Genomic DNA, 13083 nt, shown 5'->3' on the forward strand with positions numbered 1-13083 from the left:
TCTTGGTCCTATCCCACAGGTCTCTTAGGGTCTGTTATTTTTCTTTATTCTTTTTATTTATTTTTTCTCTTTGGGGTAGATAATCTCTATTCCAGTAAAGGTATTAAACTGTCTTCCAGTTCACTAATTCTTTCCTCTGCCAGCTCAAATCTGCTATTGAGCCCACCTGGTAAATTTCAGCTCTTGTTCTTTCAACTGTAGAATTTCTATATGATTCTTTTAATTTCCATCACTTAATTGTTATTTCCTAGTTGGTGAAAAAAACTTGTTATAATTTTCTTTGATTCTTTAGGTGTGGTTTTCTTTAGTTTTTTGAACATATTTATAATAATTTCAGTCCCCTCAGGGACATTTTCTGTTGGGTGTTTCTTCCTGTGTATGTGGCCTATATTTTCTGTTTTTATTTTTTGCTTGTCTTTGTAATTCTTTGTTAAAAACTGGACATTTTAGGTAATATTTTAGCAACTCTAGGAGCAAACCCCTCTACCCATCAAAGTTTGTTTTTGCTGCTGTGGTTTTATTTTTGTTTTTCATTTTGGTTTTTGGTGGTGTTTTTCTTGCTACTATTTGTTTGTTTTGAGGCTTTCCTTTACTAATTCTGCGGGTTCTCTGTTTCCTGTGATGGGTGACCACTGAGTTGTCTGCCATTCTTTTCAAATTATTTTTCTTTTCTTTTTAAACTGCTTTATTGAGGTATGATTGGCATTCAGAAAACATTCCAGATTTGACTTACACAACTTGATAAATTCGGAGGTAAGTACATGCTCATGAGACCATCACCATAGTCTGTGCTATAAACATACCCATCCCCTTCAAAAGTTTCCTTCTCCCAACTTTATTTATTACTATCGTTATTGTTATTATTTTGTTTGTGTGATAAGAACTCTTAACATAAGGTCCTTTACATTTTCAAGCTTGGATTCCTAAGGGTCACATCTCCATCAGTAATGCTATGTGGTTAGCCAGTCACTGGTCAGGAGATTTTCTCAGGTACCTCGTGGTATGTCTTGAACCTTTTGCCAAGGGGATCCTATGAGCAGGCATCCATCAAACTTCAGCCTTTACTGCCTGTTCCTGATGGCACCAGCAACAGGGGGCCATGTCTTCTCCTTCCAGGTCTTCCTTGGGCATGTGCATGTCTTTCCATGTGTGCATAGCATTGTTGATCCTAGAAATACGTCAGACCTTCTGAAGTGCCCTGGAGCCCTCTGGTTCTGTATTTCCTTTTAAATTCCAGGCTGTGCACACATTTACTGCCACTGTAGTCAGCACAAAGAAGACCATCGTTGGCATATTGTTGTGGGCAGTTTGTTGTTGTTTGGAAATGCCCCAGAGGTGGCCACCCCCTGCCACCTCCCCACGACCCCCAGCACAGCTGAGCCAGAGATGGAGCCTCCCCCAGGTGCTGCAAGTCCAGACAATGCAGTCACTGTGTGATGGCACTCTCGACAGAGCTTTAGGGCATCGGCTCTCCGACCATTGCAGTGCACAGCAAACTGGTACAGCCCACCATCTCTCTGAGGTTCATTCCTTTCTCCCAGATGGATGGATGTTTTCAGTTCATTCTGCGGCTTTCGTGAATTCTCTGAGTTCTGAGATGCTTGGTTTCGGTTGTGTTGCCCAGGTTTTTGTTTTTTGTTTTTTGAAGCAGAGTGGCTTCATCTGGATCCTCAGGCCACCATTGTGCCAGCCAGATGTCCGTGGGGGCCTGGTGCCTCTCACTTAGCAGAACGCACCTCCGCTGCACCTGCCGAGGGAGGGGGGTGGTGACAGCAACTGGCTCTTCCTGTGGGGGAGCAGCGCATGGTACAGCCTTAATGTTGTCACCATTTCTTACTCGTTTGCAGTTGTGAAATTGTACATACACATTTAGAAGGACATGTTGTGAGACAGTGGCGTGTGGGGCCTGGCAGGGCCTGGGGATTTTGGAGGACTGTCTGGGCTGAGGATAGATGAGCAGGGAAGTGCTCAGCAGCGGTTTGGAGGAGCAGGGGCCCGTCCTGCATGAACCTGAGAATGACCCCATTATCTGCCTCTGAGAAGAGGAAATGCACAAAGAGGCGCTGCCACAGGTGCCCTGAGCCCACCTGCAGCAGCCCGAGCCCCACCCTTCGCACTGTCAGCTGAAACACAGGGATGCCAGAGCATGAGCCAGGTGGTCCCACACACTTGTTTATCCTCACATGGTCGTGTCTGGGTTCGAGGGCCTGCATTGACTGTCACCCTGCCGTCCTGGAGCAGATGTGCTGCCCTGGAGAGAAATGCAGCAAGGGACAGGGCAGGTGGTACGTGGGCTGAGACGTTTCCAGAGAGAGTGTCCAGGGAGTTAATGCTGGAGCAGAGAAAGCGAGGGGTGATGGGGAGGGAGGCCTGGGGGGGCAGTTTTCCAGGCAAGGGACAGAATAGATGCAAACCCCAGAGGGAAAAGGGGCTGGATTTGTTTCTGAGGGTGTGAAGGGTAGAGGAGCTGAGGCGAGTTCAGGAGGGTGCATGTGTGCATGGATGCATGGAGGGGGAACCTCTAGCAACTCTGAGGAGGTGGAAGGTGCTAGAAGGTGTTGAGCACAGAAGCCTTCATTCGTTCACCGGATGAAGAGCTCCTGCTCCTGCCCAGCTGCTGGGGATAGAGCAAGCAGCAGAAAGAGGAAGAAGAGGGAGGCGTTGTTTCTTGGAAATTTTAAGGGGAAAAGGAAGACAGGAAAGAGGGTAGACAGCAGGATCATGTGCATTATGTGCAGAGAAGTGTTTGGCTTGTGGAATGAGGTCAGGGTGGGCCTTGCATTACAGGAGAGATTCTGCTAGAACCGTGGAAAGCTCTGTGTAGGTGTGATAACGCAGAGATACAAGTGTGTAAATTCCCGTATCACTGGGCCACACCAGCAATCTCTCAGAAACCTTTGTCCTAAGAAAAGGAAAAGAAAGGAGGACCTAGGTGGCTCAGTCAGATAAGCATCTGCCTTCGGCTCAGGTCATGATCTCGGGGTCCTGGGATTGAGTGCCAGGTTGGGCTCCCTGCTCAACGGGGAGTCTGCTTCTCCCTCTCCCTCTGCCCCTCCCCCTGCTCGTGCTCTCCTTCTCTCTCCCTCTCAAATGAATAAATAAAATCTTAAATTAAAAAAGAAAAAGAAAAAGAAACCTTCTCCTACTCCGTCTTGGCCATCACCCCCACAGGTAATGCTGACCCTCATTGCCACAGATGCCTCTGCCCCATGTTGAACTTGGTGTGAGGGGATCATACAATCCAGGCTTCTTTGTCAAAATCCACCTCTCCTGTCACAGTGAAGCCCATTTTAGAGGTCCAGTGTGACCGGTACAGGGAGGTGGGCCCATGCATGGAGGCCTGTCCAGAGGCTGTCGAGTGACCCTGCTGGGCCCAAGCGTGAGCAGCGAGGGGCTGAGTGCATCAGACTCTGATGCAGACACCGAAGATAGAGCCAATGACATTTCTTGATGGGTTGGATGCAGAAGGTGGTTGAAAAGGGAGTCAGGACCACCAGGGTGTGTGGCTTTTGCCTGTGAAAGGGCAGCGTGATAATTGAGGAAGTGGGGGTTGCTCCAGGGAAGCAGTCTGTGCTGGGAGGCTGGGTTCAAGTTTGGACAAGTCGAACGTGACGTGTGTGTCGGATGCGAGCCTGTCCTCGGGCCTCTGCTGCTGGCTTTTGGACGAGTGGTTGGACCCGTAAAGGAGCCTGTTGGGGGCCCTGTGCACTGTGTTCATTTGCAGCCAGGCCCTCAACGGGATAGAGGTAGAGGGAAGGGGGGAGCTTTGCAGGCCCAGCCCCCAACGCTGCAGCATCAGAGGACTGAGGAGGAGACGCTCACACGGAACAGGTGGACGCAAGATGTGGCACTCGTGTGAAGGGCTCATGAGAAGGATGTGCCTAAAGCGGGGTGCCCGTCAGTGCTGACCAGCGCCGCTCCTGTGAATGGTCAGGCCTGCCTGCTGCTCAGCACTGGTGTACGTGAGCCTGTGAGGCAGGGACCCGAGGGATGTGGGCTCAGGTGTCACTGCTGCCGCTGGCAACTGCAGGCGCACGGAGCTTGGAGGACAGCGCTGTCTGTTGGAGGACAGCCACGGGACGTCTTCCTACAGGAAGGAGGGTGTCCAAGGGAGGGAGCCAGGGTGCTGGGACCATTAGTGGGCAGTGGGCGGTCCCCTCTGTACTTAGTCCAGACCCCGACTTAAGCAGTGTCACCAAGGCCTGGCCCCGTCCACCGGCACCACACACTTGCCGAACCTGCTTTCATATCAGCATCACCTCTAAAGCAGCTGTGAAGACAAGTAACACTGCCTGTTACGGGTTGAGTTGTGCTCCCCCCAATATAGACACCTTGGAGTCCCTGCCCCAGCATCTCAAAGTGTGGCCTTGCCCAGACATAGCATCATTAGAAGTGATTAAGTTTAGACGAGCTCATTAAGGTGGGCCTGAGTCCAGTGGGCCTGGTGTCCCTATAAGAAGAGACAAGGGCCCAGACATGCGAGGACAGCCCAGGAGGGCACAGGGAGAGGGACCTGGAGAGAAAACAACCCTGCTCAACCTGCATCTCCAGATTCTGGCCTCCAGGATGTAGCCACCCAGGCTGTGGCACTGCATCACTGGCAAACTCATACAGAAAAAAAAAAGTCACTGTTGCCACCTCAGCGTGAGTGGACGTGAACCTCTGTTGGTTGGTTGTTTCCATGAACATGAGACCATCACTGCTGACGAACGTCATGCCTGCAAAACAGCAAATGGATGGTGTCTCGGAGACGAGCCGGCCAGAATGCTGCAGACCCCTGACCGGTTACCTCGGGTCACCTTCCCACCAGCCCACGGGTCTCCCAGCAGCAGGTGGGGCCTGGGCCCCTAAGCCCCTCCCTTGGGCACCTAGAAGGTGGCTTCCATTGTCACCACAGGACAGTACCCTACTCAGTTCTTTTCCCTATCAGGATCATTCTGTTCTTTTCTTTTTCTAAAAGATTTAATCTATTTATTCATGAGAGACACAGAGAGAGGCAGAGACACAGGCAGAGCGAGAAGCAGGCTCCCTGCGGGGAGCCCGATGTGGGACTCGATCCCAGGACCCCAGGGTCACAACCTGAGCCAAAGGGAGATGCTCAACCACTGAGCCACCTGGACGTCCCAGGATTGTTTAAAAAAGAAAAGAAAAGAAAAGAAAAGGTATCTTTTTCTCCTTCTCTACCTTTAAACCTAGGGATTCGAGGTAAAAAGCTTGTGTGCAGGGGAACAGCCAGTATTTGAGAGTCTCCCATGAAACCAGATGGGGTCAGAGGGTGCACGCGGCATTTCTGTGAGTTGCTCTTTTTCTGCTGGGTTTGCCAAGGTGACAGGCGGGCACGGCCGGGGAAGGGGGCCCCGAGGTGGTCTCGCCGTGCAGGGGTGCCTGGCGGGGGTGGGGAGGTCTCCCTTCTCCGCAGCATCTGGGGGTCGGGGCGCCGGCCTTCCGGCTCTGCCCGGGGGCCCTAGGTGTTGGGGAAGAGGGAAGGTGGATGAAAGACCCTGATTCAGCCTCCCGGGCGGCCTCTCCCCCTCCTCAGCCCCAGACTCCCTGAGTACTGACAGTGGGGCCTTTGTTGGGGACCCCGGGGGCTGTCAGAGACGCCGGGTGGAAAAAGCTCTCACCTCCGGCGGTGCCGGGGGTGGGGTGGGATGGGGAGCCGCGTCTACACTGGGACTCACTTGAGGCTTTGATGCTCTTTGCCATAGAGGTGGAATCCAAGCCAGAGTTCACACTGGTGAGGGACCCTGGCGACTGCCGTTCAGGCTGCCGGACTCTACTCTGTTCCCAGAGCAGGGTCGGGCCGGGCCCTTGCAGGAGGAGTGGCACCGGCCTTCGCTCCGCCCCACGTTAGCAAGAGGGAAAATGCGAGATCACAGGCTGTTAAGACAACCAGCGCTGAGCCAGCGGCGCTCGCCCCGACTGCTCTGTGGTTTTCGAGCTGGCGGTTCACCCGGGGTCACCAGGGCGCTCCCAGTGACCTTACGGGGTCTCTTTACTATCGACACACCTCGTCTGGCCCAGCGCCCCGATGAATGGACGCCCCTTCGGGGCTTTGTACGGTGCCCGTTCCCAGGTATTCGTTTCTTGTCTTCCATTCTCCCGTCGCGGGCATCACGAGCGGTTTCGACTGCGCGTGTCGCCCAGCTCAGCGGTGGCTCAGGGACGCGTGGCCAGCGTTTCCCATGGCAAGCGGATGGGCTGAGTTTTCATTGTAAAACTCCAAGGCTCCCGGCTCGCTTCGCCGTCACCCCCTCCAGGCTGGGGGCTTTTTCTGGGCGCTGGCTGCTGTTCTTTCTCATATCTTGCAAATTATACCTTTTCCCGGGGATGACCAAATCCAAGAATGCCAAGCCTTGGTGAATAAAGTGCCCCTCACTAATTAAAAAAGGAGCCTGCTTTGAAGTTGTCCAGATATGCCAGAGACTACACCTAATTAAATCACAACAAGTGTACTGATTCAGATCAACAGGTAGAGATTAGTGGATGAAAAGTATGAATAACAAAACATTTTAAGAGACACGAATCAAAACAAAAAGGCCCCATGGACTCTAAATCCAAGGGCGTGGGTTGAACTTCATTAGGAAATTCTTGCCTAATAGTGTCTCTGCCTCTAATGAGAGACTGAGTATTTTAATAGTACAGAAAGAGCCTGGAAACCAGAATGGGCCCACTCGCCACTTTACAGACAGAAATTTCTCTCACTGGCCCCACACGTCAGGATGTCGTGTTGGAGGCCCACGTCGGGAGCAGGTCCAGAGAAGATTTTTGTGTGACTGCTGCACGGTTTGTGATTACTCCGCATTTCCCCACACTGGTGCAGGGCGTACCTGTCCAGCAGGCCGCCCCCCACCCTGTGAAACCCTGGCAACTCAGCAAGCATCATCCAACATCGGCGGTGAACCCTTTCTCTGGGTCATTCTGCAGACGCCAGCTGCTCCAGCTCTGAACTTGTAGGACCCCTGATAAGTGATGCAAAGGATACACCCTGAGTTCCTGGTTCAGAGCTGCTATCGCCGTGCCTGACAATTAAGGCAGGATTCAACTCAAAACCCCACATTCTCCAGGGTGACCTCATGTCTGAGCATTCACTGGCCTGCTGTTGAGCCTTTGAACAATGCAGACGAAATCCAGTGAGTCTGTGGTGTTGCACTCCTGTGGTTAGCATTCTGGCCTGGCTTTGGGGCTGTATCTGGTGATCAAGAATGTAGGGTGTTTGGAGATGGGATCTTCCCGACAGCCCTTCTTTACCTGTAGAAGATATTATATTTTGACGGGTTAGTCTAAATTTTTGCTCACGGGCTTGAACCATGGGATGGGATGTGTGATTGTTTCCCAGTACGCTTACTGTGTAGGATAGTTTCGGATTTAGAGAGAGTTGTGATGGTTGTAGCGAGTTCCCGTGTACGGCTCGCCTGTCTCCCCCCAGTATTAAACCTTACACGAGTCTGCTACGTTTGTCACAGTGCCTCATCTGGCTCATTATTCACAACCAAAATCCACGCGGTTCCTATTTCCTTAGACTTTACCTAATGTATTTTTTTTTCTGTTCCAGAATCCCATGTGGGTTGTTACCACACTGTATTTAGTCTTTGCTTCTGGGCATTGAAGTGTAATTTTGACATGGGTCAAACCGTACATGTAACGTGTCATTGTATTAAAGCAGCCACTTTTAAATTTGTTTCGCATTACATGTTCTCTTTTCTTTAAACATCAAGAAAACAAATAAGGAGCTAATAAATCATGCCTACTTGATTGATGCCAGCGACGGTTTGAGGTTTCCAGTGGCTTTGCACTCTCTCGCTGTATGGGCTTTTAGAGAGACAATCACTCCTATCCAGTGCATCATAAATGGACACATGGCCTTCATAGCACACCTTGTAGCATTTTGCCAAAACGAAGGACACGCCATTTGCTCCAAAGAGGTGCTCTAATTCAGAGGGAGATGATGAAAGTCCAAGGCATTAGGGCAAGTGGGGCTCCTCCCCTAGGTGGTTCTCTGTTCAGGTCTCCTCGTCTGTCGGGGGGCCAGCGGGGGTGAAGGCAGCAGCACCAGGTAACCTGAGTGGGCCTTTGTGTGAGGAGGTGCTGGGCAGGCCATTGGGGAGATGTCGCAGAGTCACGCCACCTGGGACAGTCACCAGCCAGCCGGGATCGCCTGGGCAATGCATGGGGTTAGGTAGTGGATTCAGCCAGCACCACTGACGGGCAGGAGAACCCACTAGTCAGGGAGCCTCAGGTGACGCCAGTTCCAGTGCTGGTGCTGCTGGACCCACACTCAGTCCCCTGTGTCCAGAGCCCGAGAGCCCCACCTTCCCTGCAGCATCACGTGAACATGCGCTGGTCTCCTGGCAGGTGCACGTCAGGCCCCAAGCATCCCACCTTCCCAGCGGCTCCTCCGGTCCCATCCTGTATCACCTCCGATCTCGATCTCGAGTGCACCTCCACATCCTGTTCCCCTCGGGGAGCCAGATCTCCTGTCCACTCTGGGTGCTCTGATGTGCCAAGGAGGCAGGGAATGGTCTCTTTTGCTGTTCACCTGCCCCAGCTTCATCCAGCCTCTTCCTTCCTTCCTTCTCTCCTTGCTGCCTAACATTTAAAAAATCAAATTATAAAATTGTTCTTTGTTCAAAATGCCACATACTGTATGACTTCATTTATGTAAAATATCCAGAACAGATAAATCCCCAGAGAGAGAGAGAGAGAGCATGCAGACTAGTAGATATGGGGTCTGGGAGAGGTGAGAGTGGGAACGACTGCTGATGGTAACAAGGTCTCTTTTGGGAGTGTTGAAAGATTCTGGGATTAGATCGTGGAGACGGTTGTATGACCTTGTCAACGTACCCAGACACACTGGATTGTAGACTTGCAAATGGCGAGTTTTATGGGATGTGAATTATGGCAATTATTTGATGCTTTTTAATTGGAGAGATGTTGAAAAATAAAATAAAGGAAGAAATTTTAAATGACTTTTAAAATTCCAGATATATAATAGTGACATTTTGATGTGCGTGTGCACGTGTGTGTGTGTGAGAGAGTTTTTGTGGTTGTTTTGTTGGTTTTGGCTTGTGTTTGTCTTATTTTTTTTCCTTTGGGGTGTTTTGGACCCTTTCGGGGGAGCCAGGAGAGAGCCTGTTGGAATCTGCTGAGACGCTGTCACATGTCATCGGTCCCCAAGTTCATATTTGCACTTGTTACGTTTCACTTAGACATTTAAGACACTCTGTGTGTGACAGGAGTGAGAATAGCCATTTTGTGTGTGACTATGCTCTGTGGGAGAACGACAGTTTCTAATATCAGACCATCAATGGGGTCCTTATTTCTCAGTTAGGAAGCCACAACAGGGCCCAGTTGTGTTGAAACGTAAGGCGACAGCTCAAAGGACCACGACAATTGGCCAATTCTGCGTTTATTCACATATATGGCTTGTCTTGGCGGGGTGTCTTGTATCAGTCTTGTGGGCTGCTTGAAACTCTGCCCAGGTTTCCAGACATGTAGATGACACCCTTTTGCTCACGTACCCAAACTAAATTATTACCAAACCACACTAATGTGTTTAGGGCAAAGCTTGAGACTTAAAGAAACGAAAAGTCAAATCCCAGCTTATATGTCGACCAGCACAACCTTTTCAGACAGAATCATAGCATCTCTAAGGTCAATAGCGACTTGGTGGGTCTGGGGGGGTGATGATGTCTGCTCAGGAGTCAGCAGAACAGGGACGCCTGGGTGGCTCAGTGGTTGAGCGTCTGCCTTCAGCTCAGGGCGGGATCCCGGGGTCCTGAGATCGAGTCCTGCATCAGGCTTTCTGCTCGGTGGGGAATCTGCTTCTCCCTCTGCCTCTGCTGCTCCCCTTGCTTGTGTTCTCTCTCTCTCTTTTTCTCAAATAAATAAATAAATAAATAAATAAATAAATAAATAAATATTTTTTTAAAAAGTCACCAGAAATGTTGGGATCACCTCTGGCTCCTTCCACACAGGGAGCGTGCTTGTCTCCACTGCGCCTCGGGTGGAACATGTTTGCCTCAGAACCAAGAGTTGCCTTGGAAGAGCTGGGAATCTATTCCACAGTGGAATTGGGCTAATAGTGCTTATTTTTCTTCAGGGTGTATATTTATTTGACCGTTTCACACCATTTGTCAATTTCTAAGCAGTTAATAACTTTTATGCCTCCTTCAGATGTGTGTATATAGCACGAGTGTGTTGGATTTCCTGTGGTCTCCCTGCATTTACACAGTGCTGAGTGATGGTATGTGTGACGTGCCAATTTACAGTTTCAAACTCAACTGAACTTTAATTCTCGAGCACAGATGCGTCGACTGCCTCACGGGTGTAGTTCATGCCAGTCTCCGCCCCGGATTGGGTCTAGGTTGTAATGCCGGGACCACCAGCCGTCACCGGGATGCACCCCACATGTCCTACAGCTGTTCACAGTCCCCTGGGCAAGCTCATGATTCCTGAGGTTACGCTATGACCACTGCAGGGGACGTGTTACCGTTGGGGGCGTCATCTCAGAGGAGAAGGGTGGTACTTCCACGTGGTTGATCGTGGGGGGACATTTCACCAAAGCTGGCATGGAGTGAGGCATCTGCTGGCTGGCCCGGTTTGGACTGGACACAATAGGAAGAGGAGCGTGAGAAGCCCGGGCAGAAACAGCCTCTCACTGGCCTCGTGGGCGCCGGGGCTGGACTCCCAAGGGCGCAGGTTGTGTGTCACTGGGCTCGTCCTGCAATTTAGGAGCTGGCGGGATGGGCAGGATCAGCTTAGAGACGTCTTGCTGGTGCCCTTACCTGCCCTCTGGCCAGTGTTCATGTAGCTGAACAGTCTGAAGACTCTTGTGCGCCTGGTTCTGTCTGCAAACCGCTTGTACCACTTGTACCCCACTTTCAGAGCTCAGCGGCCTGGGGCCAGGCCTCATCTTGAGAGCGGCCTGATGGGTCTGGGTGCTTTGTTCACTCCTGAGTCTCGTTTAAGAGAGGCGGGGGGGAGGGGGGCGTTGATAATTGAATTATCTTCTGTAGGATTCTTTAAAAACGGAGGCGAATGCCCATCCCCTAGAGGTTGCCATCTGAACCACGTCTAAGTGTGTGATGTGGTGGCATTCACAGCATTCGCACTGTTGTGCACCTGCTGCCACCACCTACGGCCAGAACTTTCTCATCTCCCTCATGTGCAACCATCCCCATGGAACACTAGCTCCCGGGCCCCCTGCCTGCAGCCCCGGTGCCCACCATCTGCTTTCTGCCCATGAATTTGATGACCCCGGGGACCTCATCCACCATTTATGTGTCTTTCTGTGTCAGGCTGTTTCCATCAGCGTCACGTTCTCCAGGTTCCTCTGTGTGTAGCTGGGCAGGATTTCCTCCTTCCTGAGCCACACGATGTTCAGTGTGTGTCCCCCACTCTTCGGTCGGCTTTAATGCCATGAACCCAGTCCCTCCAGACCTGTTGTCAGGGCCGCCCCTGATGTCACTTCATCTCCCCCACCCACTCCTGCCCCCGACCTACCAGGGGAACCCAGTCATGGCCAGGCTACCAGGTGACAGGGGTCACACTGGGACAGGGAGCAGGGTGTCCCTTGCCCCTGCCCTTCCTTCCCCCAGGATCTGGGGGCCTGTGTCTTTGAGTGGCATTTCTGGCCGAGCAGGCCAGATCTGCTCTTGTGCTTGGCGTGGGTGAGTCTGGAGCTGGCTGCTCCTGCCGACACCACCTCCCTCTGAGGGGCGGGCTGCTGGTGCCATAGCATGAGACACTTCTGTCCTCACAGCTGTGCGTGGATCGGTTCTTGGCTGCTGACCCAGGAGCCGGGAGGGGAATGAGCTGCCTATGACGCACTCCAGTTCTGAATTCACTCAGAATTACCAGGGGCCGCATGTGGAGGGCAACCTGCAGACTCTGGCCATTTGTTTTATTTACTTTGTTGACCGGTGTTGTTGAATTTCTCTCCTGCCCTGCACGGCGCTCAGGGCCTCGGTCACACGCTGGCCTCATCTATGCGTATGCGTAGCACCTGCATTCTGCTGCCCTTGGGACAGACATTAAGAAGCACAGCTGCTGTTAAACCAAATCTGATGCTACAAGAGCCCTCTCTGCAAGTCACTACAATGTCTCATCCCTCTAGGTTTTCTATAAACAGTGGGCAGTTTTGCTGGAATACTGTTGTCTTTGCATGAGAAGCAAAGTAAAGACCTTGCAGTACAATCTCATTAATGGACATGCTGTGCTCTTTTCCTCAGGGGAAGTGGAGGCTCCTGACGCGAATGACCCTTTGGGACAACTGGATGGACAGGATGGCCCTATTCCAACTCTGAAAGGTAAAGTGTGAGTTGCTCTTGGGAGCAGGTGTTGGAAAGTGTTCCCGGAGTTGCAGGCAGAGAGGCACATGGTTGGCTGGCTGTCTCAGGGCTCGGCTGCTGGGGCGGGTGGCAGGGTGCCCGGGGCCCAGCACCCCCCTGCTGGTAAGTGTGATGGCATGACGTGCCTGCATCTGGGGCTATGAGGGCATCAAGGGCTGGCGTGTGCCAGTTGGAAGGTGGTAGGTGACAGGTGACCAGGCAGGGGTGGACAGATGGCTGCTGGAGGGAGGCTGGGGTCTTGTGGGGAGCTGGACTCCTGGCTTGGCCACTGTCACCTGCTGCCAGGTGCTGGTCCTCTGGGGTCACTGTGTCTATGGAGTCGTCCAGAGGTAAGGGGCTGCAGACCGAAAGGCTGCCATAGCCCATGGTCCAGATGGGGTGGGGGTGTTGGGGTTACCAGGGGGGCAGGTGACTCCCCTAGGAGCAGGTCTCCTGAAAAGCTTCAGCCTTTCCCACAGGTCACCGTCCGGGTCACTGCTCACCTGGCACACTGTAGGCATCTCGGGTTGGTCGAGTCGATAGGGCGGGTTTCCTCAGATGCAGCCCGGTTTCTTAATTAAGGAGGCTTGCAAGTGGCGCCCTCTCGCTGTCCCCAGGTGCCGGAGACAGTGCTCTGGCCCTCCTCCTATTAGGGCACTGATCCTCTTGAGCTTCATCTACCCTAATGCCTCTCAAAGGCCCAACCTCAAAGACCCTCCCCCTGGGGACTAGGCCTTTTACGTGTGCATTT

At 52.1% G+C, this 13083-nt stretch overlaps 1 protein-coding gene across 2 annotated transcripts in view; it reads left to right on the forward strand.

Annotated features, from left to right (window-relative positions):
• ROR2 (receptor tyrosine kinase like orphan receptor 2) overlaps positions 1 to 13083 on the forward strand; it is a 184916-nt gene that overhangs the window by 127391 nt on the left and 44442 nt on the right. For both annotated transcript variants that reach the window (XR_013386526.1, XM_077910004.1), the window contains exon 2: positions 12234 to 12311. Coding sequence is in view for 1 of the 2 variants with exons in the window: in XM_077910004.1 (XP_077766130.1) it covers positions 12234 to 12311 (78 nt within the window). In the remaining variant the exon portion in view is untranslated. The remainder of the gene's footprint in view (positions 1 to 12233; positions 12312 to 13083) is intronic.

This window comes from Canis aureus, chromosome 1 (genome assembly GCF_053574225.1).
Source record: "Canis aureus isolate CA01 chromosome 1, VMU_Caureus_v.1.0, whole genome shotgun sequence".
Taxonomy (NCBI): Eukaryota; Metazoa; Chordata; class Mammalia; order Carnivora; family Canidae; genus Canis; species Canis aureus.